The following is a 27,682-nucleotide window of genomic DNA, read 5'->3' on the forward strand; positions in this document are numbered from 1 at the left end:
TTGTTTTGGCTTTTTTTTTTTTTTAACCCTGCCTCCCTCCGTGGCCGCCTCCCTCCTCCTCCTCCCCCTCCTTCCTACAAACAGGTGTGTGTGTGTGCGGGAGAGAGAGAGAGGAGGGGCCTGGTCACGTGCCGCCCGTCTCTCTTAAAGGCGCTCGTCAGGGCGGAGCCCGTTATGCAGGGCCTGGCGTCGTCTTCGCCTTCGCTCATCGCGGAGTTGCCCAACCCAAGGGCGGGGGGGAGGAGGAGGAGATGAGGGGATGGGCCCAAGCGCAGGCTCGCTTAAAGGGATACCCGCAAATTACTCAATGTCAGCTCCTCAGGAGCGGAGAGGGCCCCCAAAACCGACGTGAATTCGGCGCCAAGGCCGAGTGAGGGGAGCTGAGAGTCTCTGGCGTCTGCAAAATCACATTAATCGGTTCTCGCCCCGTGAGGGGGTGTTTCTGCGCTGCCTCCCCCCGGGCGCCCCGCTCTCCCCTCCCGGCGCTGCCCATCCATCCGCCCGCTCTGCTGCCGCGCAGCCCTAATTAGGATGACTAATCCTTGCTAAACCAGTGGCGTAGCTGATCTCTCGAGAATCCATTATTAGCCTCCGGCATTGTGTACAGCGCCACCCCCACAACACTCCCCCCCCCACCGCTTTTGTCTTTAGCAGGGAGATGCAGCTCGAGTCCCCCCGCGCGACTCTGCAGCATCGGGGCTGCGACGGATCCTCTGGGCAGCCGCCGCGCTCGAAAGCCCCCGAGCAGCAGATCTGCTCGAAAGGAAGCCCCCCTTTAGGCAAACGGTGGTGGTTCCAAGTAGCTCCACGCTTGAGAGCAGAAGAAGCACGCACACAGATGTGTCCTGGGCATGTTTATACTTGTAAGCAAAGACCCGCGGAGCTCCAGGGGTCTTGCGTCTGAACCATCGTCGTTTCTGCACAATCTATCCAGGCAAAGCGTTGACGCTGAATGAAGTCCTGAAATGGCTTGGCTGTGAGGGCACCACGGGCAGCTTCCGCTCCCAGGAATATCTGCGAAAGCTAGGGTAACTTCAAACAAGTTGCACCAGGGCATTATAAGCCACTTCTTATACTCCATATGCGCCTTCCTTCTTTTGATATCTGGGGGAGCAATAGGTGAGGTTCCCTAGGCCCCTGGCAACAACCCATCAGGAAAAGAGAAACGGAGTGCAAGAAAACGCCACCATCGCACTTAACACTGATGCTCCAAAAGCTACAATAAGATGTACACTTAGTTGAAATTAAGTGCCATTGAACTGAGTGGGATTTATCTCTGTACATATAAATACGATTGGCCTGCATGGTTGATCTTATTTGCCCCTGCACTAGCAGTGTCCACAAGAGCGTATATGCAGCAAACAGAGACTTTTTCAAATCCAGGAACCAGGCTAATCTGGTTGGCCACAGCATTCTTCCCGGTGGATACTAACAGGACCACAGTACAGTGGTACCTCGGGTTACATATGCTTAAGGTTACATAGGCTTCAGGTTACAGACTCTGCTAACCCAGAAATAGTGCTTCAGGTTAAGGACTTTGCTTCTGGATGAGAACAGAAATCGTGCTCTGGCGGCGCGGCAGCAGCAGGAGGCCCCATAAGCTAAAGTGGTGCTTCAGGTTAAGAACAGTTTCAGGTTAAGTACGGACCTCCGGAATGAATTAAGTACTTAATCCGAGGTACCACTGTACTAGAAATAAAGAAAACATTTAAGAATATTGTTTAAGACTCATATTCTCTTTTCCAACTCTTTTCTTTGTAAATTGCGAGCTGTTTAGTGTACAGTATAAACTTGTTGAGAATTTTGAATTCTAACTTGTAGTCATAGCTTGGATCCCAAATGCCTTGCGAGTCAAACGTTTTGGCTCCTGAACACAGCAGACCCAGAAGTGAGTGTTCTGGTTTGTGAACGTTCTTTGGAACCTGAACGTCCGGCACGGCTTCCGATTGGTTGCAGGAGCTTCTTGCAGCCAATCAGAAGCCACGCCTTGGTTTCCGAATGTTTTGGAAGTCGAATGGACTTCCGGAACGGATTCTGTTCAACTTCCAAGGTACAACTGTACTAACAAACCCTTCCTACAGTTGCTTTTGAACTCTCCTTTGCCATGTGTTTACACTTAAGATGCTGTTTTCCAGGTACCAAAAACATGTCTAAAATGTACATAGTTTTAGGGTACACAACACACCTGCAAAGATTATTGTAAAATCTAACTTTAGTAGATCTAGTTTTATACAACAGGAAGAAGAATGCAATGTTTCTGCAACAGCCAAGAATGTTTTTAAATTGGTCATGTTAACCATCTGGTGGGGCCCTGGCCTAAAATGTGGAATAGTTAAAATAAATAAATCCCTACAATACTCAGGGATTTGGAAATTGGAGATTTAAAATAAATAAATAAAACTCTTCCCAGATTATAATTAATTTGTATGAAGTTTTAGATTGCCAAAGTATCAGTGTTATCATAGAAGATAAGGCTAATACTCCAGGTATGGGAGGGAACCAGTGGAGGAATAAGGTTCGCAAGGTCAAATAAATATTACAGATACCTCATGATTCTAAGCTACACCTGCTAAAATGACCTCTTTCCTGAATGTTTCAGGAGCTCTGACCATTTCTATTTGGCCTCCTTAACTAAAATATTACAGTATAATGCACAAGTGTAGCTTAGGACTAACTGCATGTAAATGAATTAATAACTAGAGGCCTGAGTGCTGCTGCGTCACATTTTAGAAGAAACAAAGTCAATATGATATTACAACATTTTTTTATTTGGTAGCACGTATCTTTTAGACTCTAAGGACTTCAGCTAGTATTTGACAAAAAGTAACAGTATTTAAGTTACATGAAAGCTGTATTCATTCTACAAACATTACATACAAAATAGAATGTAAGTACTTTATATCTGTATTCTGTCTTACAGCTTTTAAAACAATGAGAATAGTAGAAATAGAGACTGAAATGTCCAATAAGAGGGCTAAAGTTTGCTAAATACTTCCTTCAACAAACAGAAAACACCACTTCAAGCTTTTGACCACAGTTCTGTAAAAACTGCAGCAAATACAATTAAACTGTTTAGTCTAGCTTTCTAGTCAGTGTATCAATAGATAAAGTAACTTGTGTATAAGGCCTTGCAACAAAAGAGGAGTAATACAATATTTTGGGCAAAGAGAACTAAGAGGGAAAATGTAGATCCCAGATATATCTTTCTTCTCTGTAGAAATTATTTTATCCCTACTAGGCAATATCCTCACATTTTGCCCAGCCAATTTATCCTTTTTATAAAGGGCCTCTTAATGCCTTATCGCCAAGATTTCCCCCCCCCCCCACCTAACTGCTGATGTTCTGTAGTATAGACACACACTTCCAACTTCATCCTCCAGTTGGTGAATGCCCTAAGGGCCAAAAAGAGAATCAGCCAAGCAACCTTCTTTACAAGTTCTTTATACCACCAGTTCTCAAAGGAGGGCAAAGCTCACTTTTCCCCTCACTGCTACCTGCCCCACACCCACCACAGGTGGACAGCAACCAGTGAAATGTAAACATGTCGGCAGGCAGGTGTTGAACAAGTCATCATGGCAAAAGGAACATGAGCTGCCTTTACCTCAGGGAGGATCAGCCTAGCATCCGGCTGGAACAGAAGCATATAAGATTCCTGAAGTGTGCCTTCTTGTATGCGTTTTCTGTGCTGCAGCCTCACAGAGGAGCAGCTAAAAATTGTACATCCTAAGTCCTTTCTTTTACAAAACCTAATGCTTAAATTTAGATGCTGTTGTCCTTTTCAAAAAATAATACATAGCTGTACATACTCATTTAAGTCTAGAATATTTAAAAAAGAAGGATATACCTTCTGCTATTGGTAGAAAACTAGAAAGTCCCAATTTCAGTAGTGCTATCACAAGAAGATGAGCACTGATGGGCAAAATGCCTTCTGACTGGCAATCACATAATCAGAGTTTTAAAGCAATGTTTTTAAACGACACCTTTTACTGATATAGATTTTTTTTTTTGGTTCACATCAGAATAAAATATTCTGTACATTATATATAAATATATATATTATAATAATACTCTTTACAAATATAAAATATCTCATTCAGAGATCCAAAAAGTGCTACAGACAAAGTCTGGTTGCTGGATAGTTCTGTAACATTTTCTCCTTTACATTCAAATGTAAAAGATTTCTGTTGATCTAACTAAAACAAAACTTTGCTTTAATCTCATTCACATTAGTTTTCATTTTTTGATCTTGTGCAGGCAAGACAACTTTTTAAAAAATCACATTTATCTAAGGATCGCATCCTGCCTTACACTGGGTATGAATACCCAAATACAAAATACTGATACCTTGCATTAGTTCAGAATGATGCAGTCACATTTAAATTGTTGCATTTCTCAGGGAAAAAATATGGAAGTGGAGAATTTATCATTGCCTGGTCACCATCTCTCTGTATTTGGCCAAGGAAACTTACACATGGCTTATATTCTAAAGGTGGTGATGAGATTTCTGCAAATTCCCCACTCCCAATGCAGCTCTCTGCATCATGTCCCACAACATTCCCAATAGTCCCACAACCCTAAAGAGAAGATTTTTGGAGGATTCAGTGGGCTGTAAATAGAAGGAGTCAGAAAATCTCATTCTGTGAACATGAATGAATTTTGCCCTTTTCAGGGAAGGAAAGTTAGGTTCTAAGATACTGAATGCAAAATGCACATATTATGTACTTGGTTATCTACACCTAAATACAAACAGTTCCAGAATGTCCTTGCTAATGACTCTTCAAAGAACCAAGGAAAAAGAGGCAGAAAACGTACAGAAAAAAGTAACCCAAACCCCACGGCAAGCTTCCTCAGTGAAACTACATGCAAGCCCACCAAACTAGCTTATACACCTAAAACTGTCATTTGTATGCCTTGTACTGACTGAACTAAAAGTTAGGTCTGCTTAAGCTCACTATATCAATGCTCTTAGGCACACCTCATTTTCATAGGATTGGGTTGTGAGTTGTTATTCACAGAATGACTTTGACACCATTTCCTAAAGCTAAAGCTCTTCTTTTGCCTTCAAAGAAAGAAATGTTACTTAAATGTTAAGGTTTTGTCTCTCGGTTTTTTTATTCATCAGCTGGAGCATTTGCGCTGCTGCCTTCAGAAGACCACCTTTCGCAAGGGAGAAAAAGGAAAGAACACTCTTTTCCTGCTTTTGAAATTAATACAAAGGACAATCTCATCAGAAGCCGGAATCCAGCTCTGCCCCCACAACCCAATCTGAGAAACTAAGGAACAACCATGCCATAATTCAATATATCACTGTAAGTGACAAACAAGATTTGCACAGGGGCAATAAATAGTCCAGATGGTGGGATGTGAAATCCAGCTTCTGTGCCTGATTTGCCTTAACATTTGCATCAAAGTTGACGACTTGTCATGGAACTACATTTTCCCCACTTAAATACTTTGTTCATGCTGTCCAAGAATATTTACACACATTTCCCTGCAGGTAACATTTTTCCAGCGGCACCACTCTAAAAATCCTATAAATACACTATAAAGTCTGTAAAGGACTATATAATGTTTGGGAGAGCATATTTCTTGATCTGTACCTGAGCAAGGTGTCAAAGGCAGTGAAGGACAGTCAAGGGCGGCAGTCACAAACCTGCTCAATGTCATAGATCTCCTTTGGGCAGTCTGCAGACAGGATTAATGGTGTGTTCTCTGTCACTACAACATCATCTTCTATGCGTATGCCAATGCCGCGAAATCTTTCAGGGGCACTCACATCATCCTCGGGGATGTAGATGCCTGGAAATAAATGTGGCAATCCAAAACTAAAGGGCCTGGGTTAAAAACTATGTCACAAATATGCAGCATGTCACTAATGATTTATTGTAAAACATTTATAAGCCACTTCATATTTCAGCAAAACTAGCAGAATTTAGAAGGCAGGATACATGAATACAGTCGTACCTCAGCTCCCAGACACCTTGGGAGTCAAACGTTCCGGCTCCCGAACAATCAAAAACCGGAAGTGAGTGTTCAGATTTCCAAATGGTTTTTTGGAAGCTGAACGTCTGGTGTGGCTTCCACTATTGTTTCTGGTACGCCTGTGCAATCAGAAACCAATCGGAAGCCGTGCCTTGGTTTCCGAATGTTTGGAAGTCGAACGGACTTCCAGAATGGATTCCGTTTGACTTTCAAGGTATGACGGTAAAGGCTTCATTTTCTTAGATTAAGGAATCAACTGTCCAGTCCTGCAATTGCACTCATCTTCAACCCTAATACAAATATATGACAGGACTGAGGAGGGCTATGTGGGCTCACACTAGAGAAAAGACTCTAAACAAGCAAGAAGATTGTGAGAAATAGCTTTGTCCAGTAGTGGTACAATACAAGGACACAGAACTCTGCATATTGCATTCGTTGGTACAAGATGGAGGTGGGTGACATAGTCTATTGGTTAGTTATTCATGTCTCTGCAGATGCCTGCTGTACAGTGTGGACCAGTTGTATAGTGTAAAAAGAAAAGATTTGCTGATAGTTTTCAAATATGAAAAAGGCTGTCAGAAGAAGAAGAGCACTTAGCCACCAAATCCACTGAAATTTATGTGCAACTTGTTTAAATCACAGAGGAAAAGGCGTAGAGTAGTGGTCCCCAAACATTTTCCCCCTCTCAGACCACTTGCAAATTGCCAAGCGTCTTGGCAGATCACTTAATGTTTTTTCTGTTTGTTGTAGCAATTTCAATTCACTAGGCAAGGTGCTGTATGATTTCTTATAGAATTTTTATTGACATGTCACAGACCCTTGAATGAAGCAGGCTCATGGACCACAGTTTGGGAACCCCTAATGGAGAGTTTATGCAGTAGGAAGAACCTCCCCGTTCTTAGCCCCAATTCATACATTTGCCTTTTAATGAGGGATCACATTGAAATCAGTTCTCCATTGGCTTGAGTAGCTGCTTGCCTTGAGAAGATTGATAGGCCTTGAGATGCTCCTGTGAGCCCTATCCTGACCCACACTTTAGGCAAGGTGAGATCTGCCACTGCTCATTCAGTGTCACACCAGTGTAGAATGCTGTGGCTATTCAGCTAGGTCAGTAATCTTGGTTTCTAATACAGGTATTTTTATTAACAAGGGCTGCCAAGGCAGTTTACAAAACCAAATTCAGAAAACTAAACAGTAACAGAATTAAAGCAGAGCATTGAAAACCGAAAAGGGTAGAATTAAAACCCACAGCCTCCAATTAAAAACTATTAAAAGTCTCCACTGCTTGCCTAACAGTCATCAGGGAAGAGCCAGTCTAACTTCCCTAAGGAAGGTAATTTTATAATGGGACCTGCCACAGAAAAGGCTCTGTCCCCCATTCCCACCAACTGAACCTCTTTTGCTGATGGAAGATGATTTCAAACTAAAAGCAGCTTTGTATTGTTCTTGCTAGAAAAAAAACCAGTAACATGCTGCACTACCATGCAGGAGAATATGAAATGTCAGTAGCAACTCTGAACTTACACAGTGATCCTAAATATATAACCATGATTCTGGGCCGTACCAATGCAGAGGTTTTTCTGGGGGTTTTCTCATTAAGTGCATCAAGTGTTTTCTTCTTGTAGAAGACACAGCTAAGATACATCCACAGTAGAATAAAGCTTGTGGAATCTCTTTCCTTAACAGATGTTAATGAACTAACCTGGCCCAACCAACAGTATTGCAAGTTCAACTGAAATAATACCCTATTTTATGTGCTCAGAGAATTTTGGAAAAACGTAAGTTGTTGTGTTTAGTTTAGTGTCAGTGCCCCTAGCAGCTCAAGTCTTGCTCAGCCCTCAGGTTATTGTCCTAGGTTTTACCAGATGCTGCCTACATGTCTCCTAGCTTTTCATCGTTGCTTTAAAAGCTAGAAATGTAAGAACTTTAGAAATGTGAGAACTAGGACTCTCAGGATGGCAAGTTAGGAGAAAATACCATATATGCCAACCGAATGGCAATTCTGTGAACCCATGGTATACATGCACATACATGTATGTTTATAGTTGTAGGCATTTGTATACACAAGTGTCTATACATGCACACACAGTCCTGCAAACTTTATTCCAGCATTGTTGAGAAGGTGTATTTTTACCTGGCTCAATGGTGATCACCATGCCTGGCTGGAGGGGGATCGATCGAGATACATCAGGGGTGTCGTGAACATCCATTCCCAGATAATGTCCTACATGATGAGGGCAGTATTTCCGAACAGCCTACAAGACAAGGACATGTTCCTAAAGTAAGCAAAATGTGAAGGGATGCACACATTCAGTGCTGAGAGTGGAAACATACATTGAAAGGGAAGTATGCAACTAATTCATAGTTCTTGCTTCTGTACAACTAGCATCATTTGATTCCTCTCATTTGCCTTCTTGTTCCTGAGCCTCTCACACAAAACAAAAATGCTTTGGTCCCAACGTTCAAATTCACAGGCAGCTGGTTGAAGATAAAAAGGAAGCCTCTAACACAAACAATATAAGGAACGTATTGTTGTGACTACAACTAGCTCAGTGACCTTCAAATGTTTTGCATTAAATTGCAGACCTATCAGTAGGAATCAGCTTCAATAGCCAAAAATGCAACCTCCATTTTGAGATACAGTTTTTCTCTGACCTCTTAGGTGCACTTAAACTGTGCTCATGAAGCTCCCTGAAACATCTCCCTGACTACCACTGGAAGGCAGGAGTACTGCAGCTAAAAGGATCACTTGTCTGTCTCACCACAGTCATTCAGATTTCCCAACAGCTAATTCACAAAATGCTCTTTTTAACTGGGCAATGTGTAGAATCAGGATCTTCACCTTCTTCCAACCACTAGCCAACATAGCCAGTGGTTGGAATTGCTCCTAGTACTTGCCTTCTCCCAGTGAAGGGGAATAGGACGACACAAAGCGACTGCTGTCCATCTTGAGCAGACAAGTGCCTTTCTCTAGCAGGTTGTCCCCAGGGTTTGTTTTTGTTGCATGTGGGGAGCGCATTCTGCATTTTTTTGGTTTATTTGCTTCTGTACATTTTAATTGCTTTTTCGTATAAACAGAAGAAAACTAGGACAAATTCGGAAGTATTGCCACAAAGTTGCTATGTCTGATTTCCAACCAAACTGTAGCATGTATACTTTGCAAGTCTCTGCACACTGATATCACGCAAGCACTTTCACTGTACAGTGGTACCTCAGGTTAAGAACTTAATTCATTCTGGAGGTCCATTCTTAACCTGAAACTGTTCTTAACCTGAAGTACAACTTTAGCTAATGGGGCCTCCTGCTGCCGCCACGCGATTTCTGTTCTCATCCTGAAGCAAAGTTCTTAACCCGAGATACTATTTCTGGGTTAGCGGAGTCTGTAACCTGAAGCGTCTGTAATCTGAAGTGTCTGTAACCCAAGGTACCGCTGTACTCTATTTCCCACCAGCTTAGAACATTTTTGTTTTGCCAAGCCAATCCAGACATGTAGATGTTGATGCATTTTAATCTCTTTTTCACTTGCATTTCATTGTTTTTAAATGTCTTTCATTACTTGTTTTTATTTAGTTTTAATATCTCTTTTACACCACTTAAGAGATTTTGTTACAATCAAGTGGAATATAAATTGTGTTAAATAAAATACTGCAATTCCCGCCCCTCAAGCCAAAATCTTCCTCCAAGTCAACATGTTCTCAGGTGGCTGACAATAATTGCTTTGCACAGTAAATAAAAAAGAATGCCATGTGGAGTAAAGGTCTTCACTAGTGGTTTGAATTCTAAGCACTTTACATTTTTCTGTTAACTTCTCCATCAAGGCTAAGGTCTAATCTGTTTTTACCATTTGTCAAAGGAATTTAATGTACCTCCAATGTCTAGCTACAATGCGTTTGGCTGCCACAAAAAAGAAATATCAAGAAGTTCTTAATACATCAAATTCTCAGCCTCACCTTCATAAACTGAAAGCAGTGCTAGCTCAGTATTGTTGTCACTGAGCTGCAGTGACTCTCCAGGTTCTTTTCTACCTGGCAATGTCAGGGATTGAACCAGGGAGTATGTGAATGCAGCTGACTTATGGCTCATCCTCTGTGTGCATTTATAAAAGGATATATTCAGCCTGATCCAAGTCACAGGATTGGCTTGTACTTTGAACAGGGTCTCTCTAATTTGCAACATCTTTCAACGTATCATAGAAAGGGAAGTGAATTTTACTTTTTTTAAAAGCTTCCTATAGATGTGAACATCTGATCTCCCTCAAATAATTCCAGGGAGTGGCAATCAAAAGAGGGAAATAACCTGTGCTGAAATACTATTTGTGCTTGTATCTGTCCATCAAAGAACAAAGCAAGAAAAACACACCTGTTGTGTGCAGCATTACCCAGCGAAGCAGAATCAAAGTGACTCGTTAGTAGACACTTCCAGAATGGTCGGATTCCTACTTTTTATGAGAACAAAATCCCTCTGTGAGCATACCTCCCGTAACTCACCACTACCACAAAATGAAGCATTTCCCTCTCCTCGTCTGCCCCCTGTGGCAGTTCTGTTTAATGATATCACAGACAAGTTAGAACAGTCCCACCCTACTCAACTGACACTTGTCAGGAATTAAACTATTGCATGCCTGACTTAGCTGAATGTTCTGCCATCTGCTGCACGGGAAAGGTACTGCTACCAACCCTTGGTTTTACAAGACACATCCTTTCTGGACCTGCAACAATACCAGAAATCCCAGAAACACCCACATTGGCAGGAAGTTGGCACTTCAAAATTGCAATGGCCAGTTTTGAAGTGCCTGTTTGCTTTTTTTTTTTTTAATGGAGAAAGGCAGCAGATTGCTTCCTTCCATCATTATCTACTCAAAGTACCTTGAAGAGGTGGTTCTCAGTGGTGCTTTTCTGTAGGATCCCCAAATCTTTTAGCTTCTGTCCAGTGAGGGTCAGCATGAGACTGTAAATGTTCTCTAGGCTCACGCCTGGAGAACACAGCCTCAGGCAGGACTTCTGGACTTCCAGTACAGCCTGGTACAATTCTGCTTGGGGACTGGTGAACCTGAGAATGAGAGACAAATGCAAACCACTTCAAGCAGGGTTTGAACAGGAAGGAAAGCCTGTCCAGGCTACAAAATAATGATGTGAGGTGACCCTAACGAAACTGTTCCACATCAGAATGCAGGTTTGAATACTCGCCTCTTATCAAATACTCTCTACGCATCAAAATGTGGTATGTTAAGGAGAAGACAAGGCTTAAAATGCTGGCTTTCCACCCAGGAAGGGGAATGAGTGCCCCATATATGTCTTTTTTAAAAGTAACTTTTACTGTGTTTTCCAGATAGAACATACAAAGTATGCACAAAATATGAATACAAACTAATGATCCAAACAGAAGCCCCAGCTGCATTCTGAAGTGGAACAGAACCATGCGAAATATCTGAATGAGTAGGGTAGTTCTGCATCACCACAACCGTAAGCCATTACTCGCATGCTGCAGTTTGTGAAGCAGGCTGATCGTTGTGTACTGAGAAAGAACATGCAAGTATAAACAGGGGAGAAAAGCTCCTGAAGCACAGCAAACTAGAGAAAGGACAGTGGTGAAGCAGAGACACTTTTCAGGAAGCTCAGCGGAGCAAAGCTACCACAGGTTTATTGAAATTGTACCTGGATTCATTTCCCCAACACCCTTCCAAAACTCCCCAACAGATAAGATGCAGGCATGCTCAGGAGGCTGCAAGCTGCAGCTCTCATGACCTCAAAAACAGTGCGGTATTCTCCTGCTGGGAATAGAACCTACCTGCCATTGATGGGCCAAGTGCGGGTGATGTCGCTTACATAACCAGAGTATTCGCATCCCCCATCCAGTAAAACCATTTCTCCATCCTGGGGCAGAAGAAAAAGCAATTCACTCAACCAGAGGTAGAAAATAAGAGAGAACTCTTTGAACTTGAATTTATGCATAATACTGGGTGGGATAAATTACTACTACTTTTTCATCAGACGGAAGACCAGGGTGTTGGAAGCTGTTTTCCAGCTGTAGTCCTGCCCTTTCCTGAACATCCTGTCTGCCTAGGTTAGGCCAAAGCAATTTTTAAAAGTTGGTGCCATGTTTGCTCAAGACAGTATGAGATACAAAATAAGCAACTTCTAATCAGATCAGCTTCTCCTAGTGCAGTGATTTAAAGAAAAATTCTGAGTTGCACAGAACTCTACCAGCCAATAGATTAGACAGATGGGCGATTCTTAGCTATACAAAAGAGGAAAAGCTGTTTATGCACAGTTACAGATTGTTCCAATGACCCATGAAGCCAACTGCAGGTAATGCAGGAATGCAGACCTGTGACCTTCCAGATGTGGTTGGACTACAATGTCCATAATCTTTGAGCATTGGCCATGCTATCTGGAGATTATGGGAGCAACAGTTGAACCAGACATGCAGGGCCACAGGTTCCCCATTTGTGTCCTAAAGGTAAATGAATATGTTTGAAATGTTTTGCATTGCCCATGATTTAGCTGAAGTAACTAAAATCTTCGTCATAGATGCCGACTTCATGCTCTCTACCTTATGTAAGTCCCTCTAAATGTAAATGATCACCCTATTTTGATGGGCTCATTAAAATCACAGACTGCTTGCAGTATAAGGCCTGCCTGCAGAGACTTGAATGGGACAGACGTAATCATCATACTCACTGTCTTTAAAAAAACACACCATTAATGTATTTTAATAGAATTGATATAATATTATTTTATAACATGCTGGAAGCATATTAAAACCTTATTGTGATCTCCCTGACAGTTCAGCTCAACTGGATGGAATGCGTACAAAAGATTCTGTTGTTCTGATAAACCTCGAAATCCATTTCAGGGCAGCTGTGATCAGTGTTCTTAAGTTCCAGAAGGGAACGGTGGAGATAAAAGACCTCGTTTTAAGAACTGAGTCTCACCAGTAATATGCTACTCTAGAAAGAGTCCACCTGCTGCCCTGCGACAAGAGGGCCTCCCTGTGCTTGTGCGCTTCAGCTGTTCATTATCATTCCTATATCCCCCCAATCTCCCTCCAAGTAATCAGAACAGCGAAATCCCTTCCTTAGTCAAAAGCCTCCCTTTCCCCCAGCAATTATTAGTCACCTGTTAAAAAGCATCATAATTTTGGAAACTGGCAGGCATCATGTGGCCCCATTCACCAGTCTCTTTGTAAGGAAAGGAAGGAAGAGAACATCTACTTCTGAAGAAATACTTTTCTTAAATGACTGAATAATCAAGACCTGGACTCTGTGACACTGCATTCAAACTAAGAAGGGGGAAACAGTGTTAGGGGAATTCTGCAGGGACCATCCAGATACGAGAACATGCATTACATCTGTTCAGTTTTTGTGTGCAGAAATATAATCCCTTATTATTCCCCCCACAAGGAGCATCATGTTTGATGTAGATGTATGAGAATGTTCCAGAAGTTCTTTACTTGGCTTTCTCGAGAGGAAGTCCCTGTCTCTAGATACAGGGTAAGCAGAAATACCCTGGGACAGAGTAGAGCTGGTTTTACTTTAGTAATGTGCATCTCAATAAACCATTCAGGAACAGGGCTGTGTAGTCCTCTTTTTAAGATGTCTTAGTCCTGCTCTTTCTTCACTGCTCTCTTCAATGGGCCAATGATCACACGCCCCTCAAGGACAGGCTGCAAAACTACTTGAGTTTGAGGCTTTGCCATCATGGTGGTTAATATATACAAGTACCAGTCGTGTAATTGGGCCAGACAGTGTGATTATTTCTACGCCAGCAACCCTGATGGTTGATGGCATCAGCCAGACCATTCAGTCGGGTTGATTCATGCAATACGAGCCACAATAACTTACAGCAAACATGGGACCCTCCAAGCTTATGACATCCGAATAGGGATCTAGTCAATTACCAGAGTTGAAGAAAGGGTGATACAGAAGATGACTGTTTGAAAATATTCTCTAAGGTAGATATTTTCTTCACTGACTTGGAAATTGGCTCTGCTCCCTGGAGGACCCTCTTTGCCTTCAAACACATTTTCGTGGCCTCCAACATCTTTCTTCTACCCTTCACAAATCAACCGATGACACTGGTACGCAGCAGAAAATAATGTAACAGCCTTCCCTTAACCTGGTGGCCTGCAAGCGTTTTGGGCTACAACTCCCATCAGCCTCACCTAGCAAGGTCAATGGTCATGGATGATGAGAGTTGCAGTCCAACAACATCTGGATGGGTTAGGCTGTAGCTAGACTCTAGCACAGTATAGACACATTGGATTCGCAGGACACTTCCACAGTGTGCTGATTACTAGAAAAATCTGAAAGGGTGATGTTTGTATAGCTCTCATTCAGAATAGGGGACTCAAATTGTACCTCCAAAATCAATGTGCTCCCACACTAGCAAAAAAGGTTAAGTTTAGTACACACGTAGTCATATAGCAGGGATGGGGAACCTTTGGCTCTCGAGAAGATGCTACATTAAAGCTGCCATCTCCCCTGATGGACTGGACCGGCTGGTGAGAGTTGTAGCCCTGCAACATTTGTTGGGCCACAGGTGCCCCACTCCTGTCATACATGGAGCTGTTTATAAATCACTCTTCAACATAAATAAATCACTCAGCCATCATATCAAAATTCAGCATGTAGCAATTTTTGAAAAGTGTGAAAACCTGACATGTTTGCCTCTTGCGGTTAAAACATGAGACGTGAAGTTTAAAGCATAAAAGAGACCAGACATGCCAACACAGAATAAGCCAATCTGCACATGGGGTGGAATGTTGGGCACCAGGAGTTCCACTGTCTCTTCAAATATTTGCATTTGGGAAAGGGGTGCTTCCAGTAGGAGACAGGCAAAACTGATGCTTGCTGAATGCAAAAAAATTGGAGAGAAATCACAATTAACAGAAAAAAGGCAGGGAATGAAATATTGGCTTATGAAACAAGGCTTATCTGACCAAAACACTATTTGCTCACTGAGGACACAGTGGTATGTTTGGAGTGCTTCTGACATTCTGCACATTTCAAAATGTATTGGGCCAAATAAATCTTGTTTTGGCAACTTCCAAGATTTCATCACTCCTTTCTTTGCTTGCAGAATGCAAACCTCCTTTACTAACACACACACACACACACACACACACACACACACACACACAGAATGTGTTATGTGCAGACACCCTCTGAAGGCAATTACTATCATTGAACAGTGAAGGTTTAGTTGTCAAACTGATGATCTTAATGGGAAGATTTGCCAAACAACAGTAGTTTTGGAACCAGTCCACGTGAACTCTGTGAGGACAACACCCAAGATAAATGTTACAGCTTCTCGGATTCAAGTCAGATATGCAAACCTAACAAGGAAAAAGCACTGCAGAGTCACTCCATAGCTCAGGCTTTGCTGAGGCATACTCCCGACCACACCCTCTCCTCTATGTTAAGCTAACTACGGTAAGAGATGGCATGGACACACACCCAGGAAGCAGAGGTCACAACTCTGAGGGGTGCACAAAACAGCAAACATGGGTCAGAATAAAACTTCTCCAAATAGTTTAGCAAGGCTTGAGAGAGATGAAGTTATCAGTAGGTTGCAGTAAGAAGTGTCAGAATCCATTTGGTTACCTTGATGAGCTGGTTGTTTTTCACATAATGCAAGGTGTTGGATCTGTTGCCACCTGCAACCACAGGAGGATAAGCCAAAATATCAGCACCACGAGCCCGGCACTCAAATTCAAACTGGAATAATTAAGTTGGAAATAAGAAAACCCATTAATTCTAGCTCAGGATTGCACAGTACACATCCCAGCCCTTTTCTGCCTGTGCATCGGACAACAAACCAATGAGGTGTAGAGGATACAATGGTGGGCTTGAATTCACTGGTAGTTTTTAAGTGGCTAAATCAATTACAGATTTACACGACTCCCTTTGCCTCAGACAATTCTCCCATTTGTTGTATTTATCTCCTTGATGCTTCTGATTTGGGCTCACTGGATGAAATGTTTGAAAGAAATGTGGAAAACCAGGAGGCACTTCTAATTCCATTAAGCACATTCTCTGTGGCAGGCTCAATCCATATCCTAGCCAATTCATTTCTTATGCAGGGAAGAAAGACTTGTAGGTCTGTACAATGCACAATATAGAACTATTCAAGTCATTATGCTTGTGTGAAAGAAATACACATTCTTGGATATGAAGGTATAAACCCTCATATGAGAGTGCATATGAAATAAAAAAAAATTTTTTTACTAACAAATGCAAAATTGTAAACACCTCTTAAGGTTTGTCAGGTTTTTCCTAAACTTCTCTGAAGCCTCACTCCCATGTCTGTTATCGTTTTGAAAGGAAGTAAGTTTAGGGAAAGATGCATAATGAGTTGTGGCAGAGCAAAGGCCTATATTAAGCTCCCATTGTTGTCTTAGAAGGAAAACTAACAGTGCAATCCTCCACATGTCTACTCAGAAGCAAGTCTTAGCTAGGCCAATAGGACTTATTCATAAGGTATGGTAAGGTAACGGTAAAGGACCCCTGGACAGTTAGGTCCAGTCAAAGGGGTGAGGCACTCATCTTGCTTCAGGCTGAGGGAGCATATGTTTGTCCGCAGACTGCTTTCCGGGTCATGTGGCCAGCATGACTAAACTGCTTTTGGCACAACAGAACACCAAGATAGAAACCAGAGTGCACAGAAATGCCGCTTACCTTCCCGCTGCAGTGGTAACTATTTATTTACTCATACTGGCATGCTTTTGAACTGCTAGGTTGGCAGAAGCTGGGATAGAGTAACAGGAGCTCACCCTGTCACATAGATTTGAACCACCAACCTTCTGATTGGCAAGCTCAAGACCACAGCACCAGCCGTGTCCCCTATGAAGTATGTGTGCATAGAACTGCTGCCTAAGAGGTCAATGCAATACTAAGAGGGGGATGTTATTGTTTTGTTTTTGTTCTATTTATCTGTGCTTTTATCCTGTATTTTTATCTTGTGAACCACCCTGAGGTCTTATGAAGGGCAGTAAACAAATTCAATCCATCCATCCATCCATCCATCCATCCATCCCAACTGCATGAAGAATTATGATGCTTTCTAGGATACTACAAAGCACATACCTTAGCATACAGAAATGCTTCATCCACTGGAGATTTGCTTGCAAACATTGTCTCCACAAATGCCTGTCAAAAAGTCAAATACAGAATAAACATAACTTAGGACCCAAAACCAGTCTATGGCCTGTGATGACATTCATCTCTACAGCTATTCCCAGAAGGCTTTTACTGCTGGGCAGGTCCACCAGAGGTGCCAATAACTGCCTCTTTCACAGCATTTCACAGCCAACACAGTGCATTACCACTACTCTGAATATGGCCACTTGAACCAGTACATAAAACCACCAATGTATGAGCTTAAGAAAGTTATCCTAAATATCAGCAGAGACTGTGGGTAAGAGACTTCACATGCCACATTTTATGTCAATGACCTGGCCCCAATTCCCCACACCCATTTCCCATGCTGGCTTTTGCACCACAAAAGAGGGAAATATTTGTGTTAGGATTGTATACATTTTCAAAACCATACCCCTGTTTCTGTCATTACCCTCAAAAGCTGACAGAGGTTTGTTCATGGAAGTCTGAAACAAAGCCGAGTCAATTATATACAGCATCTTTCAGTTTCTCAAACAGTTGTTAGTTTGCGTCTGTGGTATAAAACCCACCGGGGTCTGGATGTATATCTGCCAGGACTGCTGTAAATACACTCTAATCCTGGTTGAGGAGGGAAATACAGTGGCAAGATTCCAAACGCTTGGGATCTCTTCGTGGCTTTGGGAAAACCACCATTAGTCAGGTATGTCCCCCACATCTAACACCCAGTTAAACAAGGTAGCTAAACATGGGAGAAAAACACATTGCATGCTCCAATACAGATCTCAAGGCAATCTGTCCAGACCAGTCACTTCTGGCTTTATGGTACAGCAGCCTCTGGAAGGAGAGCCATAACTACTCAAATCAATTCAAACCAAGCCACAGTTAGCACAAGCCATGGTTTCTGATACTGATCTGCTATCTAATCTAAAGTAGTGATTCTTTACTTCAAAAATCATGCTTAACCTTCATTAATCTTCCGTAATTATGGCTTAATGTGATGCCCGAATTAAGCCTGTATCCTCAGTCACTTGACATCAAACCATCGTTTTCTTTTACAATGCAATAAAATAATGTCCTTAATGAGTAAATAAAGTTGCAAAGCTTATCTAAAGCAATGGTAACAAGTGTCAACACAGCAACACAGTATATGCCAACAAAACAAAAAGTTGTAAGATTAAGAGCAATAATCGTGTCGGATTTACTTATAAAGCCCCTGATCCACTTTCACAGGCTTTGGTACCTACTTGTGGGTCCCAGCCCATAGATTGGTAAACACTGTTCTAGAGAAGAAATCTGAATGTTGGAAGATTCTGGACAGAGAAATGGAATCCACCACTACAATACATAATTATGAACATCAATTTGGATAGCTTTAAAAGGGGTTAAAATAATTCATGGAGAATAACACGACCAACTGCTGATAGCTGTGCTGGCTGTGTACCACCTGCAGTGTCTGAGGTGCCATGCCTCTGAATACTAGTTGCTAGGTAAACAAAAGTGGGAGGACTGTTGCATTGATGTCCTGTTTGAATGCTTCCTATAGGCACCTGACTAGCAACTGTGCGAACAGGGTGCTAGAATAGATGGGCTTTTGGTCTGATCCCGAAAAGCTCTTTTTTATTCTTAGTAATAGTCCCATTTGGAAAAGGCGAACCAGGAATTACTATCATTAAATATATTGTTATTAAAATCTATAGTCAAAGTGCATGTTTTCAAATTTAATTTGAGATTGATCTTATTCCACATCAGAAATCATTTCCATAATGGATCATTATGGATTTTCAAAAACCAGTTCTGCTTCTTAAAAATGCCCCTCAAAGTTTATTTCAAAACACTGCATTCTAAGACCAACCACGGGATGTCACTAGATAAATAACCCAAGATGGAATTGGCTCAGATTGTGAAACTAAGTAATAACGAAGAAGATCAAGTACATTTGGTTCCCACCTAATTGGTGTTTTGTTGAATTACTTTGTATGAAATTAATTGTTGTGTTAGCCAATAAAGGTCTTGCCGTATTGGAAAGCTTAGTCTACAAATGCCTTCCCATAAAATTGAAGAATGTATTTTCCTTGGGATTACCCACTTATAAAAGAACAGTCCCCAGAACCATCCAACCAGAAGCAACCCAAGTTTGTCCACATCTCATCTCCCCTTTGAAAAGTGTTTCTGCACCATGCCAGATTTTCTGTTAACATCCTGTTAGGCACAACTGCCTTGTCCCGTACCTGTGATGTCACCTTGCCAGCAATCTTCATTCTCTCAATCTCTGCAGCAGATTTAACCAGTCGTAGGTTTTGCACTAAGTGCCTGATTGCTCGGATACGATTCTTGCTTCTAGCTTTGACTTCTGCCAGGTATAGCAAGTAATCAGAATGGAGTTGTGGATGCACAGGTTTAGCAAAATCATACCAAACCATACTAGATTCATCTGTGAAACAGAATATAAACACACGTTAGTTTAATTAGCCCTATATATCTTGGGGGAAATCAGTACTTTGAAAATCTGCCTGAAAGGAATTGGCAAGAACTACTGTATTGTTGAAACTATTCTTTCTATTCTAATGTACCATCCACTTAGAAACAAAATTGTATACTTATATCTATTATCTATTTTGGAAAGTTTGCCTGTTCTCCATGCATCTGAGGACAACACTTAAGGTACCTTAACCAAGTTTTACACGATCAAACATCAAGTTTTCATCTCTGTTTGAATACAATTTTGAATCAAGGTAGCAGACTGAACCTTTCAAACCTGCACTTATTTTAATACTTAAAATTCCCAAGCAATGCTGGGTATGAGGCTTCCAGCTAATTATAAGCTGAGAAAATCATAGAGTTGGAAGGTACCTTGGAGGTCATCACACCCGCCCCCCCCCGCCCCCCAGGTCAATGTAGGATCTAAAATGCAGGATACAATTATAGATATTTCACAGCAGAAAATTGTCTGTGTAAATAGGATATCCACTTTCCTCAATGTAAATATGTCATCTAATCTTATGGAAAACCAGGCCTTTGGATGATATATGTCAGAAAGAAGCAAGCCTGTCAAGTGGACACATTATTCTTCCCTAATAGTCATTATTCAAATAAAGGGATCCTGAAGGGACAATGCAAATGTTTGCCACAGTACTGAAGACTTCTGTGATTTTTCTACTATATTAGTAAAGATCCCTGAGCCACAGGCCATCCAACAGCCGCAGGAGAATCTAAAATGTTGATTATGTAACTTTTCTCAAATATTTTTAAAGGGGTGGGGGGTGGGGAATTACAACCAGGTAGCTGGGAGCACAAAATTCCTTTGCATGTTTCCACTATGCTCTCCACCTGTGAGCAACCTGCCCAAAGGCTTTGTACACCCTGCCGAAACTCCTACCAATCCACATCTCCTATATGTTTCTTCTTCTTCTTACCTTTCAATTTAGCCACCAGGTGCCTAAACTCTTCTATGGTATATGCTTCATCCACGCCCGTGAGAGCCACTGCCCCATCTGTACCAGACCGCGGTCCATCCCATAGCTCCCTGCTTGGATCCCGCCGTGGGACAAACAACAGAGCTTTGTGGGATGGCAAAGGTTTGCCAGGCACAGTCTGTAACACCAAGATGCTGTCAGGCTCCTGGAACCCGCACAAATACAGGAAGTTAGTGTCCTGGTGGAAGGTGTATGGAATATCATTGCTCATGTAGTAGGTGGGATTGGATAGCAGAATCACTGTGTGGTCCATGCCTGGCACCTCTTTGTGTATCTGAGCCATCAACTTGTGCCTACGGAGAGCATACTCCACTTGCGACAACCCCGGTGTTACTTCTCCTGCGAACAGAAATCAAAATAGCTATTCTTGTTTCAAAAACACCTCTTCATTCTGTTAATTTCCTGTGCTATGCTGCTAAGCAGCAAATTTTCCTCCTCTAGCATGTCATTGCTCCTCTCAATTGACTCTCCTTTCTACCTCACACCCTCTTTTCTCCTCATCACTATTCTTTTCCCTACTCCAAGGTGGGAAACTTGCTGGACTCCAGCTCCCATCAGCATCAGCCAGAATAACCAATGGCTGGGGTGATGGGAATTACACTCCAGCAACATCTGGAGGGCTAGAGGTTGGCTACCCCTGCCCTGCTCCAATGTGTACACATTTTCAGTGTATTTCACAGTCATGTGTAAGAAAGAAAAGCTCCATTTGAAATTAACTAACATTAATTCTCAAGGCATTCCACAAACTAACATAAGGATATTAATTTTTAGATTGGAGAATAGGTGATGATGGAGGAAGAAAATAGGTACACTTTAACCCAATTGAAATACTACACTTTTTCAGCTTCTGGATATTGAACAGGCAATGGTAGTGCTGGGTGCAACCTTTAAGGTGAAGTCAGAAGAGATATTAGATTACCCAGCGAAAATTTCTCCAAAACTTATCAAGCTTCTAACAGTGAACAATCATCGGACTATTTTTAGTATTATAAGCTATGTACCTAATAGCTCCAAGGAAAAATTCTCTTTCTCGGAACTGCAGATTTAATCTGTCAACCACATTTTATCTGCAAAGAATGCAAAGTACAGAGTCTTTTTAACACAACTGGACTGAAGAAACAAGAGCTGCTGATTGCAAATGAGGTACACTCTTGGCATAATCTATGACCACAATCCTGCACTCGTACATGTTAATGAAGTTAAGTGGGACGTTTTATGTGAGAACTGCACCCTTAGGCTACAATCCCTAAGCAAGCTTACATGGAAGGAAGTCCCAGTGAAAATGATAGGAGACTAATGCTGCAAGCAGTTATATGAGGTTCTCAAGCCAAAGGTCTTTGCCTAGATGTTTATGCTACCTGTTTCATATGGCTACCTTGCATTCAGAATTTTTTCCTTTACAATAATCTGGGTTGCCTCTAATGATCCCATGAGTGGCATTCTACTCCTAGAAAGGTCACTCCCAACACCTGCTAATGAAAGGGGGTGGAGGCAACCTCTGCTCATTCCAGCCTCTGCACCTCTGCTGAAGGACCCCCCCCCCCCCAGAATAGCATGGGAGGTAGTGCAGGCAAGAGGTAGAACTGGTGAAAATTATGCCTCCCACTTCCACAAACAGGTGCCTCCACTGGATCAAACCCATAATGAAGAAAGTACAGTACAGACTGAAAAGTACACTCAGAGACAACATGCCAGTGAATTCCAGTTGCTGCAGAAATACAGTAGGGAAGGGTTGTTTTCTTCATGTTGTGTTTGGAGGCTTCCTAGAAACATTTGGACACTGGGAAGCATATTGCTAGACTACATGTTCCATTAGGGCCTCTCTTATGTTGGAATGGAAGAACAAGGGTTCCGTTTTATAGTAATCCAGTAATATTTTGTCCTAGTTAGCAGACCACCTGAAACCACAATTAAGCTTTAGTATACTTGCAACGTGCTAAATATGGGACCATAAATGTGGACGCTTCGCTCCTTCCTCACCATGGCCACTGCCATGCTGCTTGGAGCTAAGCCATGCTTTGGCTTCACATCATGTCTGAACCTAGATTTATGGTTTGTCTCTTTCCATATATAGCATGAGCCTGGGTTCAGACACAATGCAAAGCCAAAGTATAGCTTAGATTCTGGCAGTGTAGCAGCAGCAGCAAGAGTGGAGAAGAGAATAAACTGGATGTTATTTTAGTCACATGCAAGAATATGTTCACCTTTAAACCATACTTAAAATGGCATGTGAACCAGCCCATAGTAATGTAATTTTAACTTACTAGTAGAAAGGCAGGGTATAAAATAATACACAAATAACCACACAGTGCATTCCGATACTAATTTGATTGAACTCAGTGGGACTTAAACATGCATGACAACAGGATACATGTTTGGAGAGAGAGGCAAATCATAGAATACAAATGGAAAATAAAGGTGTTTGAGATAAAGAAAAAGGATTGTCACTTTTGGAAGAAAGCATGGTTGAATAACAATGAGTTTCAAGTGTGGGTGAATGATTCCTTTTCTGGAACACTGATTGCTAGCTATACAGTCGTACCTTGGATCTCGAATGCCTTGGCTCCCGAATAAATCGGCTCCCCAACGATCGAAACCTGGAAGTGAGTGTTCCTGTTTTTGAACAATTTTTGGAAGCCAAACGTCCACTGGGGCTCCCACAGCTTCCGAAGCCGCACTTTGGTTTTTGAACGTTTGGAAGTTGAATGGACTTCCAGAATGGATTCCGTTCAACTTCCAAGGTATGACTGTACAATTAAATGACGGTCCCAGGCCTAATTTACAAATGTCAATCAAGCATAGAGGTTTTTTTTATTTACAAACTTTTTATTCCACTCTTCTGTCAGAAGCACATCAGTAAAATGACCTAAAGGCCTATTGGAAACAAAACTGTCTTCCCTGTCCACTTGAAGACTCATAAATATGGGCCCAGACTACCATGGGAAGGTATTCCAGATTTTTGGTGCTATGATAAGGAAGGACCTGACATTCTGCCCACCTGCTGCAACTCTGAAGGTAGGAAAATATGGAACTGGTGTTCAGAAAAGTTCCTAGGGAAGGAGGTAAGTTCTGCCAATCATAAGAACTACAGTGGTACCTTGGGTTAAGAACTTAATTCATTCCGGAGGTCCGTTGTTAACCTGAGGTAGCACTTTAGCTAATGGGGCCTCCTGCTGCTGCTCAATTTCTGTTCTCATCCTGAAGCAAAGTTCTTAACCCGAGGTACTATTTCTGGGTTAGCGGAGTCTGTAACCTGAAGCGTCTGTAACCCGAGGTACCACTGTATGTGGAATTTTTTTTCTGCTGCTGCTGTCATGGAAATATTTGTTTACCATACCTGCTTGGTTTACATATTGCCTTTGCTCACACATGTACACTTTCCATTCTCCCGTTTCACTGTTCTATACTTAAAACTTTTGCTGTATTTATCTCAAGTTTTATCTCATATTGGGATCCTCTATTATTTTAAGCAATTTGTCTGAACTGATTGAGAAATGCATACACAGGGATGATACCTCTTTGGAATTTTAGGAAATACTTTCTGAAGGTGAATTCCACTAAGGATGTACAACTTTCCTCCTCTTCATGCAAAATAAAAAGAATCTAATGACACAGCTTAGAAACTAGTGCCCGTGAATGCTATCCTATGCAAACATGGCAGGGAGTAAGTCCCACTGAATACAGTGTTTCTTACCTCTGAGTAAATATGCTTAGGACTGTACTGAAATGATCCTTACCTGGTTTCAGAAGATGTGGATGTGTGAAAGGGCTAGGTTGACCTAGGTACCGGTTTGGAATCTTCCTTTGCTCAACAGGCTGGATGGACAAATTCCGAAAGAAACAGAACTTGCAGTCTAAAAGAAAACAGCTGCATTGTGTCAAGCTGAAAGACCTTTCTAGGTGTAATACAGTCAAGTCACATGCTTGCCATTCTTAAGAACTGTTCTTTTCACCTTTCTTCTAAGGCAAATCCACATGGAATAACCTGCAGTGCAAGCCTATAAATGTCTACTCAGATGTAAACCCCACTGAATTCACATGTACTTACTCCAAAAAGTAGCTATGGATGGCAGATTCAAAAAGATTTAAATCTTCAATTTACTTACAAATGTGACAGAACAGAATTGCACAAATTCTCTTTAACTTTCAGAAAGGACATCACTTTTAAGATTTTTGTTTGTCTGTCCTCAATATTTATTTCCATCTCAAAGGCTGCAAATACCTTAGCCATAGAGCTTACCCTCCTTTTACCAGGGTAAGGCTAACTGATACTCTTCTACTAGAGGGGTAGGAAACCTGTGATTATCCAAACATTGGTGCTCTCCAGCTACCATCAGCCCAAGTCTATATGGTCCATGATCAAGGATGCTGGGAGCTGCAATCCAATGACTTCTAGGGAGGGCACAGGTTCCCCACACCTGTTCTACAATATAACTAAAATATTGCAGTGATGCTTCTATTAACTACTAACCATCCTTTCAAAACCATACAATGAGATTAAAGTGTGTGTGTGTGTGTGTGTGTAAGAATGTGACTGTATTGCAAGTTACATTCTGGTATTCCTTTTATCTCTTCCTGTGCAACACAGTATTTTTAGCAGTATTTGTTTTGTAAGGATACAGTCCTAATTCTCCTCTGCCCTGGTAGACCTTGTAATGCTTATGTTTCTCTTCCTTGAAACTGAGTAGGGAATACTACATGACACGAAAACATTTTACCATCTGCCCAATTATTAATGCACTCTTATCAATATAGATTTTATTCATATGCACTTGGAATATACTGAAAATATTGAGAATCAGACTTATTTGAGGGGGGCGGGTATCAAAGTATTTCATTCAAGTGCCAAAATACTATGTTTGAATAAACTGCTAACATTCACAAGAGTGGGCAACTAGGTGGGTACATAAAAATTGCTAATAGACATCATTACAGACCAAGAATACAATCTAGAGAAAACCAGTAGTAGCTGAGGTTGAAATCCTGTGCATAAAAACCATTGAATTAAGTTGGGTTGGGGATGCCAAACTCTGCAGAGGGCTGCAGCTGTAGAACCCAGTCCCTGCGTAGGTTCAGGGTCTCCTATACACACTTCCTTAAGAGCAAGCCCAGTTGCACACAATAGGTGTTTCCGAGTAAATATGCATGAGATTGGACTACATACTCACTGAAGTTAATGGAAACTAGAGTGATGACTGTCTACTAGAAGGAATTACCCAATTATTACCCCTCATAAATCTGCTCAGGAATGCAACTTTTCAGCTTTATACTTTGCATGTTTACTCAGAAACTCAATAGGACATATTCCAATATAAGTACTGTATGAATAGGCTGCCCACATTTTCATGTAGAAATAAATCCAACAGAATTTAAAGGGTCTACCATTAGTAAACATGCAGATGAATACAACCTCCCTCACCGCTTGCATTTTGCAGCAGCATCCCCAGGTGCAAATACTACTGAGCTCCGTAGAACTTTCTTCCTAGAAAGGGTGCTCAGGTCTACAAACTTAAGACCCAATCCAGTCATTGCATTCTCAGAAGTCCCACTGAATTCAATGGAACTTAATGCTCACATAAGTGTTTGCAGAGGATTGCAGCCTGATCTTATGCAGAGTTGGGCATGCCTAAGCCTGCTGATGTCAATAAAGTTAAGTGTACCTTGTACTGCATAGAATCCAGCTACCCAGAGGGTTTGGATTCTCTATTTTACACCATAAACTAGCAATTCAAGCATAACAAGTTTTTAAAAATAAATTTAATTTTCCTTTTAAAGAAAACTCAGTGTGATCATACAGGTTTTCCTATCATATAAATCTTCATTTTTTACACATTTTGGAAGGTGACATACAGTATAGTATGAAAAATATAAAAGAACTAGATTATCTTTAGCATTCACTTTCTCAGTTAAAAACCTTTAATGTATGTCCTTTTAATCTGTACTGTGTAACAGATTGTTTCAAAGGTTGACAAGGAAGCTTAACCTTATTATTTTTTTTCCAATTCAACAATTCAAAATTAGTAAGATAAACAAAAGACTTTGAAACAATGGATATTTTTATTTGCTTTTATAGAATTGCACAAAAATATATCAGAAATGTACAAATGGAAGGGCCAAAATAAAGAGGTTTGAACAAATGCAAGTATAAGAGAAACTATACCAGGTAGTTTCACAAACTACACAAAAGACATAAAACTAAAATCCAGCCTTGCTTGAAAACACAAGTCCACTAATCTCTGTGTGGAAGAGTTAAAACACATTATTTCTCCAACTGAGAACAATGAGATTTAAATGAGTATATAACTCAGCTAATTCATGGCCAGAAATGAATTAAGGTAACGAATTTCAAATTAAATGAGAATTTCTACTACATAATATTTTGGTCCTATCTTGAGATTTTAATGAATTGCATTGTCTGAAAACCATGCTCTTTTTTTATGACCTCAGTTCTGAATTCAGAAGTTGATGAAGTTTTAGCGACCCTAAACATCCGAGAACCTTTGTCTTTATATGAAGTCTTCCGATTAACCTAATATGACCTTCTGAAGATTTTGTGTCTCATCATAGAAATATATTTTAACTGGATTAATAACCCAGTTACATAAACTGGTTTCCGTTGTCCATAGTGGAAACTAAAGTGCACACACAGTGGAACCGAGTGCCTAGCATAAGGAACTTCCACCCTCCCCAGAACGAAGGAAGCTCATCTTTAGAAGGAAAGAAAGTCTCTGACCTGAAAAGCTGCACATGCCCCTTACAGGCTGCATAAGTCTCTGTGCTAGGAACAACACCATGGCTGAACCTGCAAGGACAGCACCCACCACTACAGGGCGATCTCTGAGGGGAAGCCGGCGTCCCTCTTCCTCTCTTTCCCAAGTCCCCACTCCCTAGCATGCCAGCCTAAACTAAGCTCAAATAGACCACAGGCACGTTGAGAGGACCTTCTCCGCTTTGCGTCGAAGTTTGATGGCGTCATTACGCCAATTTCGACCGGAGATTGCATCCCACTTCCTTCCTTCCTAGGAAAATTTTTACTTTGGCGACTAAGTAAAACGCCTGCATGTAAAAACAAACACGGGGAGACCCATATTCGCGCGCAGAGAGGCCG

General features: G+C 41.5%; 1 protein-coding gene and 1 long non-coding RNA gene across 4 annotated transcripts; one reads left to right on the forward strand and one right to left on the reverse strand.

Moving 5' to 3' along the window:
* Positions 1-2: 2 nt before the first annotated feature.
* Positions 3-5,369, forward strand: LOC310658656. Its single transcript, XR_014502408.1, has 3 exons — positions 3-84; positions 652-1,028; positions 5,123-5,369. It is a non-coding gene; the product is annotated as an uncharacterized lncRNA (long non-coding RNA).
* XPNPEP3 (X-prolyl aminopeptidase 3) lies at positions 2,748-27,529 on the reverse strand. Of its 3 annotated transcripts, none has more exons than XR_014502407.1 (11): positions 27,308-27,529; positions 24,312-24,428; positions 20,515-20,913; positions 19,330-19,532; positions 17,069-17,131; positions 15,587-15,700; positions 11,770-11,855; positions 10,848-11,031; positions 8,117-8,237; positions 4,574-5,799; positions 2,748-4,504 (listed from the first exon to the last, which is right to left on the reverse strand). XR_014502407.1 is itself a non-coding variant. In XM_083400872.1 (11 exons), exons 4-11 carry the CDS (start codon positions 20,855-20,857, stop codon positions 5,633-5,635), a joined length of 1,281 nt encoding a protein of 426 aa, XP_083256998.1. In that variant the 5' UTR covers positions 20,858-20,913; positions 21,576-21,641; positions 24,312-24,428; positions 27,308-27,524; the 3' UTR covers positions 2,748-5,632. The 3 variants fall into 3 exon arrangements, 2 of the variants coding, with proteins under 2 accessions (XP_083256998.1, XP_083256997.1); XM_083400872.1 differs by adding an exon at positions 21,576-21,641 and having other exon boundaries at positions 2,748-5,799; positions 27,308-27,524; XM_083400871.1 differs by having other exon boundaries at positions 2,748-5,799.
* Between the last annotated feature and the right edge of the window lie 153 nt (positions 27,530-27,682).

The sequence above is a fragment of the Podarcis tiliguerta genome (genome assembly GCF_965153285.1).
Source record: "Podarcis tiliguerta genome assembly, chromosome: 10".
Taxonomy (NCBI): domain Eukaryota; kingdom Metazoa; phylum Chordata; class Lepidosauria; order Squamata; family Lacertidae; genus Podarcis; species Podarcis tiliguerta.

Coding starts and splice junctions, on each gene's coding strand:
- XPNPEP3 (XM_083400871.1), bottom strand. CDS start 27,368: ATGGTGTTGTTCCTAGCACAGAGACTTATGCAGCCTGTAAGGGGCATG. Junction 15,701..17,068: donor AAGCATTTCTGTATGCTAAG/GTATGTGCTTTG, acceptor TAATTATTCCAG/TTTGAATTTGAGTGCCGGGC. Junction 11,856..15,586: donor AAAACAACCAGCTCATCAAG/GTAACCAAATGG, acceptor CTTCTGCCCCAG/GATGGAGAAATGGTTTTACT.